General features: G+C 37.5%; 1 protein-coding gene and 1 long non-coding RNA gene across 2 annotated transcripts in view; one reads left to right on the top strand and one right to left on the bottom strand.

Moving 5' to 3' along the window:
- Nucleotides 1–1980: 1980 nt before the first annotated feature.
- XKR5 (XK related 5) lies at nt 1981–20843 on the bottom strand. Its single transcript, XM_074287939.1, has 7 exons — nt 20703–20843; nt 17420–17603; nt 12471–12655; nt 10862–11071; nt 8700–8869; nt 7451–7562; nt 1981–3466 (listed from the first exon to the last, which is right to left on the bottom strand). The coding sequence occupies exons 1-7, from the start codon at nt 20758–20760 to the stop codon at nt 2229–2231; spliced, it is 2157 nt and encodes a 718-aa protein (XP_074144040.1). The 5' UTR covers nt 20761–20843; the 3' UTR covers nt 1981–2228.
- Nucleotides 20235–21660, top strand: part of LOC141555241 (uncharacterized) — a 71544-nt gene continuing 70118 nt past the window's right edge. The window contains exon 1 of the long non-coding RNA XR_012486127.1: nt 20235–20675. This is a non-coding gene — a long non-coding RNA (uncharacterized LOC141555241). The remainder of the gene's footprint in view (nt 20676–21660) is intronic.

Here is a 21660-nt window from a genome sequence, read left to right as displayed (position 1 = left end):
GGGCAAGTTACTTAAAACTTATTTACCTTATTTCCTCACCTATAAAATGAGCTGGAGGAGGAAATGGCTAATAATTCAAATATTTTGCCAAGAAAATCCCAAAAGGGATTATAGAGATTAAAATTAGCCACCTGGTCTCCAGTTAGGTGATGGCAATATTCACTAAGCTTTCTACTCCATTCTTGCTGCCCTCAAACAAGGTTAATAGAGCAATATAGGGTTGGGTTGGAATGCTGGTAAATGTTTAATGGAGCTCCCAGAAAGAAAAATGTATTCCCACACACTTTTAAATTTAATATACACTGGTTTAAGTCCAGCTAGTCAACAAAATAAGTCAAACTCTGATTTGTAGTGATCTTGGCTCATCTAAGGCAGAGCTATTTTCTCTCCCTTGAATACACATTTTTGGGAAGCAGAGATTGGGTTTGTTTGCTTGTTTTGTTTTTTTCTTTTTATTCCCAGTGCTTAGCATCTAGTAAGCACTAATATGTTATTAATCACTTACCACTTGAAACTCTTGAGGGCCTTTTTAAAAAATATCCCTTGAGTATCCATTGAGCTTAATCCTTGATACATAGTGGGTGCTTAATAAATTATTGACAGATTTACGACTCCCCAAAAGCAGACGAAACCATGTCCGGGTAATTATTCAATAAGAGCTCAAATGTACTGCTATAAAAAGCTTTTCATTCTCAAGGACAAATTCCAAATTATGGTTATACAATATGGCCCAAACTACTTAAGCTATTTTCTACTTCTCATTGATCGGCTCTAATGATTGTAAATGGTGGGGAGTTTAAAAGGGTAGGTAGACAGACTTTAGGAGTACTTGAGGTTATGTGCAATGGATTAAGGCTCCTAAATCTAGAATTGGAAGAATCCTTTAATGGTCATCTGCTCTCCCATTACACAAATATGGAAATTAAGGCTGAGAGATTAAAAGATATAACCAGGGCCACCTACTTCAAGTTTGAATTTAGGTCCTCTGATTCTAAGTTCAGCTTTCCTTCCACTGCTCTACATAGACGGAATGTTTTGGCTTTTTCATCTGTAAAATGGGGATAACTAAAGCACCCACTTCACTGTCCTTGTGAGGATATGATGAAATAATACATGAGAATCACTTTATTTAAATTGCTATCTAAATGTTATTACAATTGCTTTGCCCTTTTCTCATAGTGAATAATGATGGAAAACTCAAGAAGTCCATGGGGGTAATAGTATTATGGGCGGGCAGCATCAAAGGCCCTATGAGACTGTCTTGCTTTCTGCTTAGATGTACTGTTAAACTTCCTCCTTTGAGCAATAAATATGTTCTTTTTTAAAAGAACTACTGGAATTCTCTAAAATGCAAAGCAAGTGATTCTGAAAAAAATAGTGTAAAAATGTCTTATCTTCTATGTTTCTTGTAAGTACTGCCATAAATGGCGCTACGAAGAGTTTTGTCTTGGTTAAAAAGAAAAATGTCACAGCCTTCAGGCCTCTTCCATGATTGTCCCTTACCAGTTCCATTAATTGCTTACAACACTAATGACAGTTATGTTATTTGATAATGCTTGTAATGGTATTTGTATATTTGTTTGCAATCCAGTAATTTGCATGTAAACAGCATACCTGAAATAAATGTAAGTACTAATTAAAAAAAAAAAGAGAGAGAACTAGTCACAAACAACAACCCAGTCAAGGGAACCTTATGCTTCTTAAAAGTTTAGTTTGATTATAGTATCTCAGGTTTAGGAAATATTCTTTTTAGGGAATGAGAAGGAGAGGGAAGTGTAGAAAAGTTGGTTAAAAAGAATCAGGATATGTCATGTGAACTGGTTATTAGTTTGTTCTTAATGGAGGGATGTCTAATACTTTAAGCAACAACAAAGAAGAAAGGGATAAATAAACAAAAACAATTTGCCAGAATATAGAAGCCAGAACAGGGGTTCTGTTGTTAAATGTTTTCAATTAAAAAGTCCAAAGATAAAAATACAATTTCTAATATTGTTACTGATACATGTGCTGTAAATTTATTATCAGTCTATAATTGCTTTTAATCATGATTATCACTTCAATATTTTGAAGTATCTGGAGTCTCACTGATGTGGATTCTTTTTCTGTTAGTATATATCACAACACCTTCTTGCTAAGGAGTTTTCTAGGAGACCCATACAAAATACTGGAAGTCTTTCCTTGTTTCTTTAACTGTTCCAGGAATATTCTGAAACAAGGATTTCCCGCCTTCAATCAGAAAAAAAGCTTGTTTCTTGCTTTAACCTTTCACTCAGTCTGTCAGCATCTTTTTTGGGATCTGATTTTGGGGTGGATGTGAAACAAGGCTCCTCTGAAGGTTTTAGTTTGCGCCTCATCATAGACACCCAAGTCCCAACAGACAAATAGCGGTTTTCTGGAACCCCCCAGAGCTCCTGAGGCCCCTCCCATCTTGAGCCTGCAGAAGATGCCCCTGGTAGACTACACTGACTCCTGTCATACAGCCTTGTGCCCAATATTGGGCTGATGTTTGCCACAGTGACTGGAAAAGGTTTTGATGCCAAAGGATTGGAGTTAGACTTGGATTGCTGTTCCTTTTCTATTTCCCCTTTCTCAAGGGAGACCTGTGGAGATGTCTTGGACGCCTTGTGATAGGGTGCAGGCCCTTCCATGGTAGCACTGAAGTAGAATGTAGAGTTCTCTTTTCCTCTCCCTGCTCCTCCTAGTTGTCCGGTGGGACTTTCTGCATCATTCTCCTGCCTCCAAGGTATTATGTTTTGATTTCTGAAACCATCTTCCTGGTCATCGCTTTTACTCCATGGAAGGTCACCTTGCAGAATGACAGGCCCTCTTTTCTTCAGAGAAAGAACAGATCTTTCTGGTGTAACAAGAGGCATAACCTTCTGGGAGCGCACATAGCTGTGCTGACTACTTGAGAGAGTGACATAACTTGAGGTTTCCAAAGGGTTCTCTTTTGTTTCTGGGAAATCTTTTTGCCAGGAACTTGGAAACGATGTCATCACATGCTGTTTATGAGGTAAAGGGGATTGTTTCTCTGAAAATGAAAGCTGCATTTGTGGGCCAAAGCACTTAGTTGTTCCATAGCTGGGTGGGCAAACACAGCCTAGGCCATCATTGCCAAAGGCTGCATTAATCTTGGACATGTTACCAGTTTTTAAGGCCAGCTTCACTAACAGCCAGTGGTGGTGCCATTTGGTAGTGACCTCTTCCCTTACAGTCTGACTCTCAACAGAAGCTCCCCAGTCTATGCTAAAGGAATTTCCTTGGTATGGTACTTTGGGGTCTTCCACTGGGTACAAGCCTAGGCTCTCTGATTTTTCCTCACCTGGGTTTGTACAGTGAAAGGAAGAAGGCTCTTTTTCGATTTTATCATTGTCTATAGTGCTGCAGGACTTCCTTATAAATGCCTGCCAGATTTCTGTGGATTTAGGGTGTAGCTGGCTATAATAAAGTATAAGTGAGACACAGCCTGAAAAAGACCAAGAGAACAGGAGGTTATTCACATTATTCTACATTATCCTAATGGAATGCATCTCACTGATAAAGTATTTTTATAGTTATTTTTTTTTAACATAACCACCAAAAGAAAATCTTGTGGAAGTCCTCAGACTGGCAGATGCTTCCAAGTATTAATGTTTGTGCCCTCTTCAACTGTTGTTGAATTGACTTATCTTTGTGTGGTGGATATCAGACTTAGAATAGAAAAGATCATCTTTTAAAGGTTACATAGTGCAGTAGAAAAAACAGAGGAACTGGAGTGTGAGCATTTGGGTTTGAATTCTGGCTCTGCCACCTATGTGACCTTTTACAAGTTATTTAATCTCTCTGGCCCTCAGTTTCTTCATTTGTAAAAACCAAGGGGGTTAGACTATACTTCCAGCTCTCAAACAATGATTTATGCTCTAATAAAAGTTCACTCAATTTTACAAATGAAGAAACTGAGATCTAGTTAGATTCTGAATTATCCAAGGTCATGTGAATAGGGAGAGGCAGATAGAGAATCTGATGTCAAATCTAGCACCCTTTCTGTGGACCATATTTTCTTCTCATGTTCTATTCCTTAAGTGGAATATAAACTTCTTGAAGACAGGGGCTACTTTATTTTTGTTTTTGTATCACCAGTGCCTAGATTAATATTTCTGTTAATCTAATGTTGACATACTTTACCTATATACTGTTTGTTACTTATAACAACTCAGGAGCTTTTTACCTCCATTTTACAGATGAGGGAATTGAGAATAGAAAGGTCAAAAGATCTTCTCTAGATCAGTTACATAGCTAGTGAGTACAAGAAGTATAATTTGAACTCATGTTTTTCAGAATCCAAGTCTAGTAGTGTATCTACTATGCTAGCCTTGCATGTGTTAGGTACCTACTAACATTTTGTTAAGCTGAAATGAATTATACCAAATTGGACTTCTAGTTGTCTAATCATCTCCTATTAAAGAAAAGCTTAGTATTAAATTAGAATAGTTTCTAATTTTTTTTTAAACAACAGTGTCTCAGGGATGTTGATTTTGGGATAAATTCTTTAGAGAGAGGGAAAGGGAGGGGAAGAGGGAGAGATAGGAGAAGAGGGAGAGGGAGGGAGAGAGAAAGGGAAAGGGAGGGAGGAGGAAAGGAGAGGGAGGAGGAGGGAGAGAGAGAGAGGGAAAGGGAGGGAGTAGGAGAGAAGGGGAGGGGAGGGGGAAAGAGAGAGAGAGAGGAAAAGGGGAGGAAGGGAGGGAGAGAGAGGGGAGAGGGAGAGAGAATATATGTGTATGTATTTTTATAAGGTTTATAATTTCATACACAGGGTGATGATTTAGAAGTTTAGAAGCCATTTGCAAATATACTGGTTGGTATATTCTAGGAACAATAGAATTCCTAAAATGTGAGTAGTCTAAAGCTGTTCAGGCAGCTCCTCAGGAGTTCTCCAGGGCATGGAATTTCCACAACCAAAATAATACTTCCCTTGAACAAAAACATCTTAATCACTTTTCATCAGCTCAATTTATTTTTGTTAGACGTGTTGACTTGGCAATAATTTCTTTAACAGAATATTTTCCAGTCACCCTCCCACACTGCTTCTTAAAGCTTCCTGTTGTACTGGTTGGAATCTCATTTTGAGTATCATCATATGAGATATGGGGAAAGAAAATGGGGGAGCTGTTGAATGTGAGTTTTAGATAATTCTGAAAGAGCCATTCTTTTCTTTTTACTTATGAAAAAGCTGAGACCCAGGAAAATCAATGAACTTCCATAGCTGTTGGAGCACAAAAAGGTCCCAGTGGACAATTTACTTAAGTTTCCTTATTTTTAAAATGGAAAGGAGGAACCAGATGAATTCTAAAATCTCTTCCAGCTCTATATGTGTATATTATGTATACATATTCATATATGTATATATATGTATATATAGTAATACATACATTTATACATATAGACTTATGGTGGTGCAGTGAATAAAATGTTGGCCCTGGAGAAAGGAAGACAGGTATCTGAAGCTGATCATGAACTTGCCTTCCTTTTGCCTAAATTTCCTCAACTATAAATGGGGATAAAAGAGCATTTAACTTTCAGAGTAAGAATCAAATAAAAGTTTTAAGTAAAACTGTGCAAACTTTAAAATGCTATGTAAAAGTTAGCTATTATGATTAATGTTCTGCAAATTTCCTCCAGAAATTAGATGGGTAATTAGTATCCAACTTAGTCTTTAAAAAATTGCCTAGGGTACTAAAAGATTGAGAAATTTCCCATAATCATCTATTTGTACACAAACATGTGTACTTTACATATATAAATCCATTTCTTTATTACATGAGACACATGCTTTTTAGAAAATGAGAAACTAAGAGAACTAGATATTCCCTCCCCTCCTCAATATCCCCTCCCTCCCCCCTCTCCACTTGGTAAGACAGCTTACCTCCCCATCACAGTAAAAGCCTTGAGATTATGTCATAGGAGAATTGGTCAAAGAAAATAGGTATGTTTAGTCTGAAGAAGAAAAGATTTAGGTGAAGGGAGAACATGAAAATTATTTTCAAGTATTTATATAAAAGAGGGTTTAGCTTTGTTTTGCATGGTCCCAAAAAGCGCGAAAGTTGCTAGGAGGAAGTTGCTGAGATGCAGATTTTGGTTTGATATAAGGGGGGAAAAAACACGTTACTAGAGTTCCTAAGATTTTACATACACACATGGAGAGAGAAAGAGAAGGAGGGGGAGAGAGAAAGAGACTTTGAAAGTTTCTGAGCTGACTTCTCATTAATATTCTAAAAGTCTATAAAAATCCTTAGAATATATAGTCTGGGGTAGTATATTTGAAAAGGAAAGGCAGAAAGAAAGTCAGATCTTACTCTCCTTCCCCATATCTCTCAGCTTTCTCTTTAATGGCCTGAGACCATTTTGGGACAGCCCCCCCCCCCCAAAAATCCCTCTATACTGCACCACCTCCCTCCCCCTTATCAGAGGTTGTCAGACAGGATAACCACTTGTTGGGTACAGTACAGATTGGGATTCTTATTTAGGCATACATTTACAGATTACAAAATAAATATTACATTATTTCAGAGTTGCAAGGAACTTCTCAAACTATCTAGTAAACTCCAGGTTAGAAAAAAGGCCATTTGCTCCTTGAGATGCCTTCTAACTCAGAACATCTGTAGTTGTAAAGGAAGGATTTTATAGATGAGCAATCCCAGTATAACTCTACCATATAGAATCAAGCAAATAAAGAAGCAATGGAACAAGCTCATTCCTTGGACATAAGTTCAAGGTTGCTTTGCTTTCCCATTGGTGTATCTCACCTGATCTAGGTATCAGGGAAGCATTCCTTCAGAGGAGTAGGAAGAGCAGGTCATAAGAGTCACTCTGAACTGCGAAACAATAACTATAGGAGGTGAAGTAGATGCCTGTCTCCATTGTTGATACCTGCCATGCCAAAGTTTAGCCTGCCTCTTACCCTGGCCCTTCTCTTGTTTTTAGGGCTAGTGAATTCTAGATCCCTCTGCTCCCTCCTTTTGGTTCCTCTTTCTGATTTCAGAAAAAAGGTTTAGTTCCCTAATCTAGAGGGATACCTACCAGGTTATTTTCTTGGGCAACCAAAACCTACCCCTTACCTACTAAGAAAAAAACAATATTGATAAAACATCTCTACACGAGTAACTAACCTTAAACATACCACAGTAGGCCCCCTTTCCCACAAAATATCTTTGCAACTACAGGACCATAAGATTGTACATTTAGAGCTGGGAGGAATTTAGAAGTCATCAAGTCTAATCCCCTCACAAAGACAAGAAAACTGACCTATCTTGTGGTGTCAGGAAACTGCTCACATCTCAAGCCTCTTTCAGGATAAAAATTGCTCTCTTCCTATATCCTACACTTATTAATTTCCTCATGATAATTCTTTCTCTTGAAGTTCATTGAAGGAAAACAGAAGCCAGCAGGTTGGGAAAGTGATTGGTGTTCTTACCAATAATAAATCCAGACATAATGCCTGCTGTCATCCACATGATACCCCACGATGCTCCCTGCAGAAAATCTGTGGCCAACAGTAAAAGGACTATATTCTCCATCAACATTATCTATAAGAACAAAAGGAGTTAGCATAATTCTTTTGATTCATGCCCTAGCAGTCATGTATCCTTTTCACCCAGTAAAGGATTCCAGAACTCAAAGCTAGATTGTCTTCTTAGACACAAATTGCATTATTTGGCAGTATAAAAACATTTGGAAGGGCTCACATGGTGATCACTCATTTCAGTTTCCCTCCTCTGGCCCCTTCTGCCTAAGATAGAGATAGGGGAAAATTAAGGTCTAAATTGATAAGGTGAATTGCCTAAGGTCATAGGGGGTAGGATGATAGACATAAACTGGGAGAAGGCCTTTAGAGAACAGCTGGTCCACTCCCCTCATTTTTCTTTTAAAAATTCTGAACATAAACACCAAATAAAATGAACATTTCTACATACACTGTAGAATGAAAGAGGATTTCCAGCGATAGAACAGATGGAGAAAGTGCCTGGCTCTTACAGTCTATTTTTCTTTTTAAGTATATAATAAATTCAACATGTAAATTTCACAAGTGTCTTGCTTGTATGTAATTTCTTCTAGCCTTCTTTCTGTTCTCTTCCTGAAGCCTTTTAGTCCTAGACCTAGTTTTTCTCTCCTACCTAGTTCTTCTCTCCCTTCTCAACTTCCCTCCTACTCTTTGCTGTCTCAATCACAGTTGAAAAGAAAAATCCAAAGAATATGCATAGTTAAGCAAAACGGATTGTCATATTGGTAATGTCCAAAAAAAGTGTGCTCATTCTGATTCCTGTCTCAGTGAAATGTTTGTTTTGCTCCATTATCTCCCTACCCACATCTACACCACCAAAAAAGAGGAGGTGAATAAGGCATATAGATCCAAGTAACTATCATTTGTCTTCCATCAGAAGTTTTTGTTTTTAAATTTTTTTTCCTTAAGCTTTCTCATCTTTTTTAAAAAAGGATAATTAACTTTGTTTTATGTTGTATGTGGTTTATATTGACTTATTTTAAATATTTTTCTTCTCCCTCTCACCCCCAACATAATTCAGTAGAATGTAAGCTTTTTGCAGGCAAGGACTGTTTATTGTCTTCATAGCCTCAATAGCTAACACATTAGCTGCTTAGCACATAGGAGGGACTAAATAAAAGCTTGCTGAAATAAGTTTATTTGAAGATAAAATATCACTTACTATATAAAATGTGGTCATTCTATTTCTGGAAGGGCTGTCCCAGAAATTGATGTAGCAGAAGACATACACAGCTCCTACAAGCAGATTGAACAATCTCCAACAAGAAGTACTGTCTATGATGTCACTCTGTTGAGCAACAAGCCAGAAGGTCATCACTAACCAATGAGCACCTGTAAAAAATTCCATAATAGAGAATTCAGCCCATGAGAGTGGAGGGAAGGAGACAGAACCAAGGAGAGAAAAGAGCAGAAGTCAGAGCTCTGGCAAACATAAAATATTATTGTATCAACTAAGCCAGAGAAGAGATGTGGTACCCAGAATAAATATGAAACATAGAAAACAAGTGAACCAAATACAATATTAAAAACAATAGCATTTATAGAATGCCTTAAGATTTACAAAATATTTTACAAATATTTTGTGATGCTCACAAAAACTTTGGAAGATATGGCATATTATTACCCACATTTTACATGAGAAAACTAGGAACACACAGAATAAGTGACTTGCCAAGGATTGTATAACCAGTAACTGTCTGGGGTATGAGCTTAATATATATATATTATGGTAAGTAGTCAGGGATTTGTTTCAAACCCAGTATCACCAGCAGTCTTGCTTCTACTGTCCTTCCCTATGTCAAGGACCCATAACTTTCTCAATCATTCCTCAGTATCATCAGTTTGGGAATTCCTTCTCTGATTGCACTGAATCAGAGGTTGTGTTTGAATTCAGTCATCTTGACAATAAACCAGCACTCCATTTGTCACAATATCAATGATGCTTCATAGATAGGAGAGTCAAATTTTTTAAAGAGTGCCAATGATAACTTGAATTCAGGGAGACTTCTAATGTGTTCAAAGTCAAGGGAATTTCTTTATCACTGGGGAAAATGTGATCATATAGACAGAGCTCAAGAAATATGCTTGGATTGAAAATCAGCCCCTAAATATCAGATCCAGATGAATTTTTCATATTTTAAACACATTTATAATGTATTTAATATATTAATTATATATATATAAAACATTATATATACATATATATATATAATAAAATATATAATAAACATTTAAATACAAAAACATTTTAAAAAGCAGCATATTTGTATAAGATAATGGCTCCAACCTTATTTTGAAAATCAGATTGGGAAGGGAAAAGTCACAGAATGGTCTTGAAGGATCCTTTGAAAAGGCTCAAAGAGAAAACTGAGCCTATTTCACCTGAGATATGTATCTCTAATTTTTTCCCCATAGAATATACTTGTAAGGTGACTGGGAACAAGACTCTGCTGCTATAGGATCTGTTGAAGGGCTGGGGATATAAACAAGAAGATATGACTTACAGAAGTGGAGCTGAATGGAGAGTTGGTGTGTGATACTTATCTCCAAGAACATGAAAAATTTTTATTTGGAAAAAGGATAAGACTTGAATTACTTGGCTCCAGTTAGCAAGTAGTAATAAGAGGCAAATTTTTGTTTGTTGTAAGGAAAAGCTTCTTAACAATCAGATGTATCTAAAAGTGTAATGGGCTGCTTTGGGAAGTAGTGAGTTCATTATAAGGGGTTTTTGGGTAAAGATTAGATGACTAAATGTTATAGACATTAAGGAGGTGATTTCTATACAAGTACAGATTAAATTAGGTGATTTTGAGTTCACGCCAACTCTGAAATTCTGTAAGAATGGCAAAAACTCTTGGAGCCTCCTCTTGACCCCAATAATTTCCTTCTTTCTATTATTCACTGATATATTTGTTTCTAGGAAATAGAATCAAAGTTTGATGAGGATTAGCTAAGTGTGAAATTGTCTGTGGTACTGTGGAACTACCTACAGAATGATAGTTTCAGTCATTGCCAATCTTTTCAAGTGATTGTGAGGAAATCAGTATTCACTTTTATAGTAAAATCTACTCTCAATACCTAGATAATGACCTGTTGCCCATACTTGGCTAGTCTTAAGAGTAGAGCATAAGGGTACACACAGTTTGGTTAGGGGCAGGATGAAACTTGCTTGAGTTATGTTTGCTAATTATAGAAAAAAATTTCCTCCATTAAGGAATACATCATTTTTCCATGAGTACTATATACAAATTCAATTAAGACTCTATAGTTGAATAAGCCATCATACATATTGAAAGCAGTTGTAGAAAAGAAATCTCAGCTCACCTCCAACAACAAAGACCCAGCAGGAATAGACTTGGGAAAACAGAACTAGTGTTATGATCCTAGTTCCCAACATAGCCAATCTCCAAAGGAACTGGCACAGGAGGGCAGCCCATGGCATAGACAGATGTCCTGGCTTTATCATGCTCATGATACGAGCATAGGAGACCAGAGACAAGGACAGAGATGACCAGGACAGGACTGCACTCACACCTACAAAGGAAATGTTAGAAAAAAAATGAAACAGAATCCTTTGGTATATTTTATATTATATTTCTAATTCATTTTATAAGTTTCTTCTATTTTATGGGAAATTTTAGCTCATTAGTATTCAAGAATATAATTAAATTTGCTTTTCCATCAAATTATATTAGTTCTTTTAAAAGAACAGTGCTAAATATCCATGGCTTATTTTGCTTAAAACAGTTTTTCCCTCTTTCCATAAACATACGAAATTAGTAATTTCCTATACTTGTTTGCTTGTATTAAGCTCTCTCTGTGTGCTTTGAAAGAAACAAGACCAAATAAACCAAAATGAAAATAGTTCTCAAAACCTCTTTTTATGTAGAAACAAAGGTTTCTTAAGTACTGTTCCCATCTTAAATTCTAATAACATGGATAACTCATATTGCACAAAATACTTCTTATCACTATTTTGCTATTTTGTACAGTACCTATGGAATATATTATTCTCATTTTAAAAATAAGCAACAGCGATTCAATTATGGAATCAAATTACAAACATTTATGAAGTTTGAGTCACTCTTGAGATGCAAGGCTCTAGGGATACAATGATGAAAATGAGACAATCCTCATTCTCATGAAACTTAAGTTCTATTGAGGGAAATAATCTGTCCACAGAAAAGTAATATATACAAAGTAAACAAGCTTCTCTGATAAAGTTTTTGTTTCCAAAATACATAAAGAACCAATCCCAAATTTATAAAACAAAGAGCCATTCCCCAGTAGATAAATGTTAAAGAATATGAACAAGAAATGTTTGAAGAAAGAAATTCAAGTTATCAACAATCATATAAAAATGCTATAAGCCATTAATAGAGAAATGAAAATTAAAGCAACTTTGAGGTTCTGCTTCATACCTATTGGACTGTTAAGATAACAAAAGAGGAAAATGAACAATGTTGGAGGAACTGTGGAAAAGTATGTACATTGGTTCACTATTGGCAGAACTGTGAATTAGTCCAGTCATTCTAAAAAGCAATCTGCAACTATGCAGAGAAAGTTACCAAACTCTGCACGTCATTACTAGGCCTATACCGAAAGAAATCAGAAAGTAAGGAAAAGTATCTATCTGGACAAAATAATTTATAGCAGTTCTTTCTACGGTGAGCCCAAACTGGAAACTAGGGGTGTTGTCCTATTAGGCTAAACAAATTATGATCTGTGAATGTAATAGAGTATTATTGTGCCATAAAAATGATGAAATGGATGATTTCAGAAGAAACTGGGAAGACTCCCATGAGTGCAGAATGCGGTGATTTAATTGATTTTGGGATAGTCACTAGCAACATCTGAAAAAAGCAAAAAGACAAATATGTTCTAGGTCTCCATGGATAAATGGTTTATTTTGTGGCTTACAATCTCTTCTTACCTGAGACAGGCTCTTTTAAATCATTTGCTACAAAAGCATATGTCTGCAGCAGGAGGTGGGGCCCCATCTGGATCAGGGCTTCGAGCAGCCGAAGCACAAAGAGATCCCCTTGTTGCAGCAGCACTTTTCCCAATCCAGGAGGTTCCTCTTTCTTTGCTATGACTGCCAAGAGGACATCCCAGTGCCTGAGTAGAACAAAACCATGATGTCATTCCTGAAGAAATTGAAAATACCAGGAGTTGCTGGTTGGTCCTAAGATTAATATGGGGAAACAATGTGACTAGCAGTTTCAAAAGCTAATAGTAGGCATATGCTGAGAGATACATAATATCTAGAATGTCAGAGTCTGATTCCAACTGGAATATTATTTCATTCAGAGCAGATTTTAGAAAGATACTGACAAACTGGAGGTACCTATATAGAGAAGGAGGATGACAAGAATGATGAGAAGACTGGGGAGACCTTAAGTTATCAAAGGAAGGAGCAAAGGAAGTTTAGCTTGGGAAAGAGAAGTTGGAAGAAATAAGAAAGCATCTTCAAATATCTGAAAGTCTATCATAAGAAAAAGGAAGAAGGCTTCTCCTACTTATCCATAGGAGATACAGCTAGATACAGCTAGTGGGTAAAAGTTACTTGATAAAAATTTCCTATCAACCAACTCTTCTCAGAAATTGTAATATAATTTATAAGTTGATAGAAGATTTAAATTTATATAATAAACATTATCATCTGTATATATTATAACCCTCTTACTATCACAGAATAGGACAGAGGTTCTTAATCTGGGATATATGGCTAAATTTTAGGGGACCCATGATCTTGTATGAAAAAAATTACATTCTTATTTTTTGTAATTTTAAAATGAAATCAAGCATTTCCATCAATTATTTAAAACATTATTCTGAGAAAGGTTCCTTAGGTACCAAAGGAGTTCATGACATTAAAAAAGCACTTCTGGGATGGCACAGATACTAGGTTGTAAGTTCTTTAAGCAGAAATACATTATTTTTTTCCATTTTTAACGCTATGTTCCCAGAAGAGCCACAGGCACATAAAATATGTTTTTAAAAAAATTTGTTGAATTAAACTGCAGTTCTCACTCCTAGAGTGACCAATATTATGGCCAATCCTAACTCCATATGGGAATTTTATAAGTTTCTGAGATCCATAGGATGATAATGAAGCTAAGTACATTGAAAAAATAGGCCTGCTTTAATGTGGATATGAATGTGCATATCTAAACCTCAGATATGCTCAGCAGGTGTATTTCTACCTGAGGCTATCTGAACTAGGGATGTGAAATCTTGGGGATATCTAGACCTACTTCACACAGGATCAAAAAATTGGTTTGAGTCTACATATAAGATGATTCCCCTAATGTTCCCTTGGGTTAAGGATGATGTGGGTTTAGGCCAAAGTTTCTTAGGACTAAAATGAATGTCATAAGTCTACATATCCTCAGAGGTAAGCTTCTTAGAATCTTTTCATCAGTTGGTGTCTACCTAGCACCTTGAATTTTTAAAATGGTTTTATAATGTATTATGTTTTTTACTATTACTCCTGCCTACATCTTATCTATCCTTTTCTATACTGAGGTCCATCTGGGAAGAAATTGTGTTTTATCTAAATTTTGTACTTTCCCAAGAACCAAGAAGAGAACTTTGCATACAGTGCTCAATATAGTTGCTGAATGAATGATTGATTGGCTGAATGAATGAACAAATGGGCCGAAGTCAAACTGGGTTTCATGAATAGAGACAGAACACAGGTAATAAAAGTTGCCTTCCCAAATCATTCCAACCCTCTAATCTTCAAGTCTCTCCTTATCTACTAGCTTCTTCCTTGCTCGCTACAAACATTCCCTGGTCTTTCCTATTCTTAAAAATACTGATGAGATCTAGATATGGGTAACTAAATGAAATAAGAGTTAATTTAGGTCTAGTGGCAGGTACGGGATACAGGGAGTCAAATAGAGCTCCCCTGCAATCCCTTTTGGATTTGGCGCAAGGATGCAGAGTTAAATGAGGTGTAGTGGTGCAAGAGTCCCCTGTAAAGAAATTTATAGACCTGAAAACCTAGATTGATAAAAGAGGATTATTTTGGGATTTGGAAGTAAAATTAAAGTCTAGTTAGTAAAAGGTGAAGGTAGAGATAAAAGGCACCGGAAATAGGATTCTAGTGGACATAGAGTCTGTGGTGCCAAGCATGGTACTGGCATGTTTCGACCCTCTGCAAAGAAAGAACTCCACTTTTATAATGAGAGATTTAGCTAAAGGGGCCTGTGGGTGGAGTCCCAACTTGGTTCCTCATTGGGTTTCATCAAGGGCTAGAATTTGCTTGGTGGGGGTTGGGAAACCTGAGTAGATCATTAGAATGGGGGCTGGGACAGCCCAAGTTGGCTCAGATCCGATGAGGGTTGTGAGAGCCCCGATATCTCCTATTGGAATTCAAAGGGGTGCTTTTGACCAGGACTTGTGAATCAAAAGTCCAAGCTTCTTCAGCTATGAGGGGTTGGGAATCAGAAAGGAATAAATCAATCTGAAAGGACTAGTCTTAAAAGGACCACAACAAGCATCAATACCTCCTATTTCCTTGAGCTATAACTTTTTCCTTTTATGAACAAACTTTTAGAAAAAAACCTTCTACTCTCATTGCTACAATTCCCTCACTTGTTAGTCCCTTGCCAAGTGGGAGTCTACCTTCACCACCTAAAAGAAACTGCTCTTTCCAATTCAAAAGAACTCTAGCTGGTAAGACCCGGGGTATCTACTCAATACTTCTTGACCTCTCTGAAGTAGCTGACGCTGCTGACAATTCTCTTTTCCTCTATGGGATTTCATTGCATTGAGGTCTTGGTTCTCCTAGAAGGCTTTCTAGACTCCTGTGCTGTATCATCACCAACATCACGTCCCCTAACTGTGGGAATATTCCAAGGATCTCTCCTAGGTTTTGTCTTTTTAACACACAAATATAGTATTTCATATATATCATATCTCTCTACATATAGATATAGATACCCATGTATACACACACACACACAAATGTATTTTTATCACAAACTCAGCAAAGCATACCAAACAGAAAATAATCTTAGAACTTCTTATTCTTAGACAACCTGTAGACATCAATCAGCCTTTAGCTAAAGGCAGTATGGCCTTCAGAAATCCAGATCATGAATTTCAAAGCTGGAGGGAATCTCTGAGATCTCAATCACTTTTATAAGGTTCTGAAAGATTAACGAGAATTGCTGATAAAGGAAATAAATGAGAGGGGGCAGGTTTCCAACTTGTCTTCAGTTTCCAAATCACTTCATCCTTCTAGCACAACACATGACTTTTTTAGACAGTTCACAGAATTCTTCTCTTGGAGCCCATTTACATGCATACGTGATCTTATGGGCTGCTTGCATATAGGAGTCCTTCCAACTTTGCCTTCAATTCCCAGCTCAAGTCCAACCTCCTCCTCAGAGTCTTGAGGAAATGGAAAACTAGTGAGCTTAAGTGATTTGCCTAAGGTCACCTACTACCTTTTAATAATAAGAGAGTAAAATATAGAGATATAATTTGAATTCAGATCATCTGCCTCCACAACTAGTGGTCTTTCTACTGGACACATTCCTCAGAAATTACCTTATTTGCTTTGTATACATTTTGTAGTGGGGCATAATGGATGGAGATCTAGCTTCAGAGTCAGGAAGACTGAATTTAAGCTCTCCCTCTAATATATAGAGACTGTATGATCCTGGACAGTCACTTAATCCTCTCTATGCTCCCATGTAATTCTCCATTGCTATAAGTTGCAGATGAGGGACTACAATGGAAGTTCCTTATCAAGAGCTCCCTAAACTGATGAAATCAAAGCTCTTTTTAAAAGAAAATGGAAGTATTTAACAGATGTTTAAAAACTGGCTCAAGGGGCAGCTAGGTGGGGAGTCAGGAGGACCTGAGTTCAAATCTGACCTCAGACACTTAACAGTTCCTAGCTGTGTGACCCTGGGTAAGTCACTTAACCCCAATTGCCTCGGCAAAGAAAAGAAAATGACTCGGAAGAACAAGTCTCCCTGACTCTGTTTTTCAGCTGGAAGACAGAATTGAGTTAGGTCTCCAAATTTTTAAATGGATCCACAATCTTTGAGAGACAGAGAAGAAGGAAGGGGAAGAGCAATAAGTACCATATTAGCACCATTTATGTGCAAGGCACTGTTGTGAAGCAGGCACTACAAAAATTATCTATCTCATTTAATGCTTACAAGAAACTTTTTGGGTAACTATACTTATAGCCTGAGGGACCATTATGTTGCTCACTGGCTAAAAAACTGGTTAATTGATATAATAGGGGTTTAGTTGATTAAATCTTCAGGGACAAAGAAAATATGAAGACAAGGATATCCTTACAACTATTTCCTTTACTGTAACACCCAGAACCATCAATGTTACAGATATAATAATAATAGCTACATTTATATAGCAATTTAGTTTTCAAAGAGCTTCACAAATAGCATCTCATTTTATGTTCATAAGAATTCTGGGAAATAAATGCTATATATATATATATATATATATATATATATATGTATATGTGTGTGTGTGTGTGTGTGTGTGTGTGTGTGTGTGTGTATGTGTGTGTATCAGTAAAAATCCTGGGAAGTGGGTATTATACATATTAATGAATATATATAATCCTTCCAATAGATTGTAAGTTCCTTGAGGATGGAAGCTATTTTCCTTTTATTCTTGTATTCCAAATATTTACTATAATGTCTAGTATATAGAGACATTTAATAAATGGTTATTGATTGGTTAATTAATTGAATGACTTTGTATGTCCAGTTCCTAGCATAAAGAGGTATTTAAGAGATGCCTGCTGAGTGAATGAATGGAGGAATGAATAATAGATGAATGAATGATTCATTTTGAATCCCGAGATATAGGAATTCTGCTTATTCTTACCGTTTCCATATGCCGAGATGCAAGAGATGTACAATCACCAAAGAACAGCTGACTGGATGACCATCTGCTAGGAACCATAGATAACTTAGGCCTTGAGTCAGGCATCCAGGAAGAAGAGCTGAGACAGTTAGCCATGCCCACAGATACTGCTCAGTATAAAAGTAATAAACCACTGTGCAGAGGCCTACAAGAAGAAGGGAGGAAAATAATGCCTTATGTAGTAAAGAGCCTTGAACTCCCTACTTCAGTGTTTCAAATATTACTTTACTCCAATGGGAATTAGATTACTCAATAAATTAAAAAGGAAAAAGCAAAAAGCAAAAAACAAAATTATGTCAACCAATCAGGTAATAAGTTCCTTTCTGTTCTACGTAAGGCCTGTTAGGGACTTTCATCCTAGCCTTTCAAAGATTTAAATATTTCAATGAATTATTCAATGAATTGCTACGTGAACTTTACCTCTCTGTGGAACTCAAAGTAACTCCCCTTTCCAAAATTAAGGTATTAGATATATACCATACATACCATATCTGAGATGTCCCAGACACAAATGTCTTAGAAGTGTTGAAAAAGATTAGGTGACATTGTTTCCCACCTCTCAAGGATAAAAAACCAAAAACTAAACCAACAGTTTTATCTTTAAACATCACAGAACAAACATTAACTTGCACTTTTGACTCAGTGTTCCTCTCCAAAGTGCTTCCTCTTTGACAAGAAAGGGGACAATGCTTCTTCATTATGTTGTGGGAAAATAGCCATAACATATAATATTATGATGTTATTTATGATAAAAATACTGCAGTTTTTAAAGTACTTCAGCTACAACAACCCTTTTTAGATTCTCATTGTAATCCTCATTTCCAATATAAGGAAGCTAAAGCTCAACACCATAAGATTTTTTTTCCAAAGCCACACAGCTAATAGATAGCACAACCAGGATTGGATTCCAAGTTTCTTGATTCCAAGTTCACTAAATCATAATGAAAAGTGGTTTAATAATGATAACAACAACAACAATAATGATAGCTAGATTATAGAGTGGAATTATGGAACAATGGAATTATATAATTATCATTTTACAAATATGATCTTGTTTGTGCTTCACAATCTAGGAGATAAGTACCATTATTATCTCCATTTTTTAGTTTTAGAAACTGAAGCAAATAGAGGTTGCAACTTGACCATGATTATACAGATAGTAAGCCTATGAAACAGAAATATACGGACAGGTCTCTATAATTTTGTTTGTGGAGGCCATCTCTGGCCCAAGTATTGTATGGTATTAGTCAAAAGTCTCATTTCTGGGCATTCTTGGTATGTGATTCTCTAAGAACAAGTTGCCATAGGAATCTAGAAGTAGGAGGGGTCCTATAACTCAAAGCTTCTTAAATTGTGGGTTGTAACCCCATTTAGGGTTGCATAAATGAATTATAGAAGTTGTAAAAAACTTGGCAACATTAAAAGGTTTCTGGACACAACCACCGAAAATTAATTCAAAATCAAACGTGTCATGAATCCAAGGAGTTTCTGGTGGGGTTTGCCAGATTAGTGACAGGGTTGCATAAAAATTTCTTTGGCAAAAAACTGGTCACAAATGGAAAAAGTTTAAGAAGTCCTACTATAAATAGCATCATGGGATCCTACAAGAGGTGCTATATACTATCATGTTCAAACCTAGTATACAATAAATATTTAATAAGTGCTCATCGATTTTTCTTGATTAACTGCCTATCACACTTTCATCAAGGACTGTTACTATGAAAGCTTTTCTCCTCAATTATGCCTCACTCTGGATTTCTGTAGGTGGTTAGACTTCCTGCTTCAGGAAGAAAATTAAATTTACTCATAGTGAGCTCCATCTCTCTTCCTACACATCTCAGATTCTCTCTTAATTCTAATCCATCCTTGTGGCCTCAGGCAGATAGACTCCTGATTAAAAGAAGGGGTTGGGCTTGAGGATTTCTGAGGTGATTTCCAGATCCAGAGCTGGTCTTCTGGAAAAGGATCCAGTCAAGTAAACTGTCTACCCAACCAGTGCAAAACGAAAAGTACATAGAAATTGCATCCTGCCTTTCAACTGTGTGTGTACTCCAATTGAGGCCTCATTGTGAAATCCTTGGGCAAATAATTTCACCCTCAATTTCCCTTTCTATAAAATAAGACTCTTTAGATCTATGATCTTATGGACTAAAAGTCCACATCTCATGGTTAGTTTTCTTCAGACCTGCCATCTTGAGCCCTCTCTACTTTTAGGTGTAAACCTCAGTTTCCTCTGGGAAGAGGCTTAATCTGGGATCTAGGAACTAGTTCTTAAGAATATTCTGAGAAGTACACTTCAATATAATTAGGTCTATTTTGGAATCCTGTGTATTTTATCAAATGTATTAAATATTTTTTTTCCCCTCTGAGAATAATGGTGTCCCTAGATTTCACTGGACTGTTAGTGGATTGCAAGTCACAACAAAGATTAAGAAGCCCTTTCTATATCTATCTTATTACAATTCCTGTTTCAAATTTATCTCCCCTCCCCTTCCCCCCTATAACAACCTCCCAACAGCACCTCGTCCACTTCCTCCTTCTTGCTAAGGAGTTTGAGAAGAACTGTGCATTCCAATCCGATTTGTCTCCAGGAGCTAACCTGGGACAGTTAATCCTGGCCTACCAATTCTGCATAAATATAGCGAAGGCAGAAGGGAAGATCGCACTCAAGCATGGAAAGAGTAGCCTGTAGCTTCATGAAGACAAAGAGCGGGAATTTACAAACGTACATTGCTAGAGGTTATACAGGGGGGAAGTTGCTTTGGGGGAAGGGGAGTTTGCCTCCAGGCTCAAGAAACTTGCTTGTTTCCAGAAACTGTGCACTGAGAGACTTCATCGAGAGAATGACGGGTTGAGGAAGGAACAGACTGGGTCCACTGTGGGAAGGGAGGAAGTAATGCCTGAGATTGCGTGGAAACGAGGATAATTAGTTCGTTCGAAAAGGCGGGTCGTGTGTGTATCTTGGAGAGACGGGGAAGGGAAGTCTGCGCTCACAGACACTTAAAAAAAAACCAGTCTGGGAGAGGGTTTGCAACAACAAAAAAGAAAAGGATGATGATTACGTGGGAAGGGGAGAAGGCATTATGCATGCGAAGGTTCATGCGTGGAGGGTGGAAGCTGCCTACAAGCAATGTTAGGCATTACTGGAACAGGAGGGAAGCGGTCGCCGCTGGGGAGGGGAGACAAAGAGCTGGATGCCGAGCCCTGCAGTCAGACAGTAAGTGTCCCTGCTCCCCCGACTCACGCGCGCCCTGCTCCGCCGCCAGCAGCAGAGCGCAGAGTACTAGGTATCCCGCGGGCATCCTCAGCGCCTTTCCTGAGCCGCAGCCATCCTGGGCAGGATCTCGACACAGAGCAGGCGGAATCCTAGCGTTCTAGGCGCGCGCCCCGCCCCACAACCTTAGAGCCCGCCCAGACCCTTACCCGCCTTTACTCAAATTTCCTTTGGCTTATCACCCTAGCGTAGGAGAAGGGGAGGAGAAGCGTGTGGAATCCTCAGCCTTGCTCCCTAGTGGGCAGAAGGACTCACACTCCAATCAGTCTCAGGACCCCTCCCATTTTTGAGCACCCCATTGGCTGCCTAGTAGTCCTTCGCTCCACGGAAAGTAAAAATGGGGGAGGGGAGGGCTCAGGGCTGGGACTTGCGGTTTTTGCTTATGAGACCATGTGCAGTAAGTAATACGCTGGCTATTTCTGAATTCAGTGCAGCTGATCATATTTACTAAGCTCTTGGTCTGTGCAAAGTGGAATTGTAGTCAGGAAGATGGATTCACATCCTATCACTGTAAAATACTATACGTATAAAGTTTTTTATAATCTGGCCCTTTCCCACTTTGCGAATCTAATACTTTACTAACCTTCCTGTAGTCTAGTTTTGTCACCAACTAGCCTAATTACAATTCCTCAAATATAACAATCTTTCCTCTCTGCTTGCCTTTGTACTGGTTAAACCCTACTCTCCTTTCTGTCCACGGTCTCAGTTTCCTTGAAGACAGTTAGATCCCACCAAATAAAAGAGGCTTAAAACCCCTTCCCTACCTAGATGACCTTTTAACTACTGTATACATTTTATATGCTATTTATTTCTTCTTCCACCATTAGATTTAAGTTTTTCTCAAAAGAAAAGGGACTGTCAGCCTTCTTTGTACTGTCAGTGCGTGTCAGCCTTCTTTGTACTGTCAGTGCGTAACAGCCTGAGATTT

Source organism: Sminthopsis crassicaudata, chromosome 2, assembly GCF_048593235.1.
Source record: "Sminthopsis crassicaudata isolate SCR6 chromosome 2, ASM4859323v1, whole genome shotgun sequence".
Lineage (NCBI taxonomy): Eukaryota > Metazoa > Chordata > Mammalia > Dasyuromorphia > Dasyuridae > Sminthopsis > Sminthopsis crassicaudata.
The sequence above is the reverse complement of the archived record's forward strand: the minus strand, read 5'-3'. Positions and strand labels throughout refer to the sequence as shown.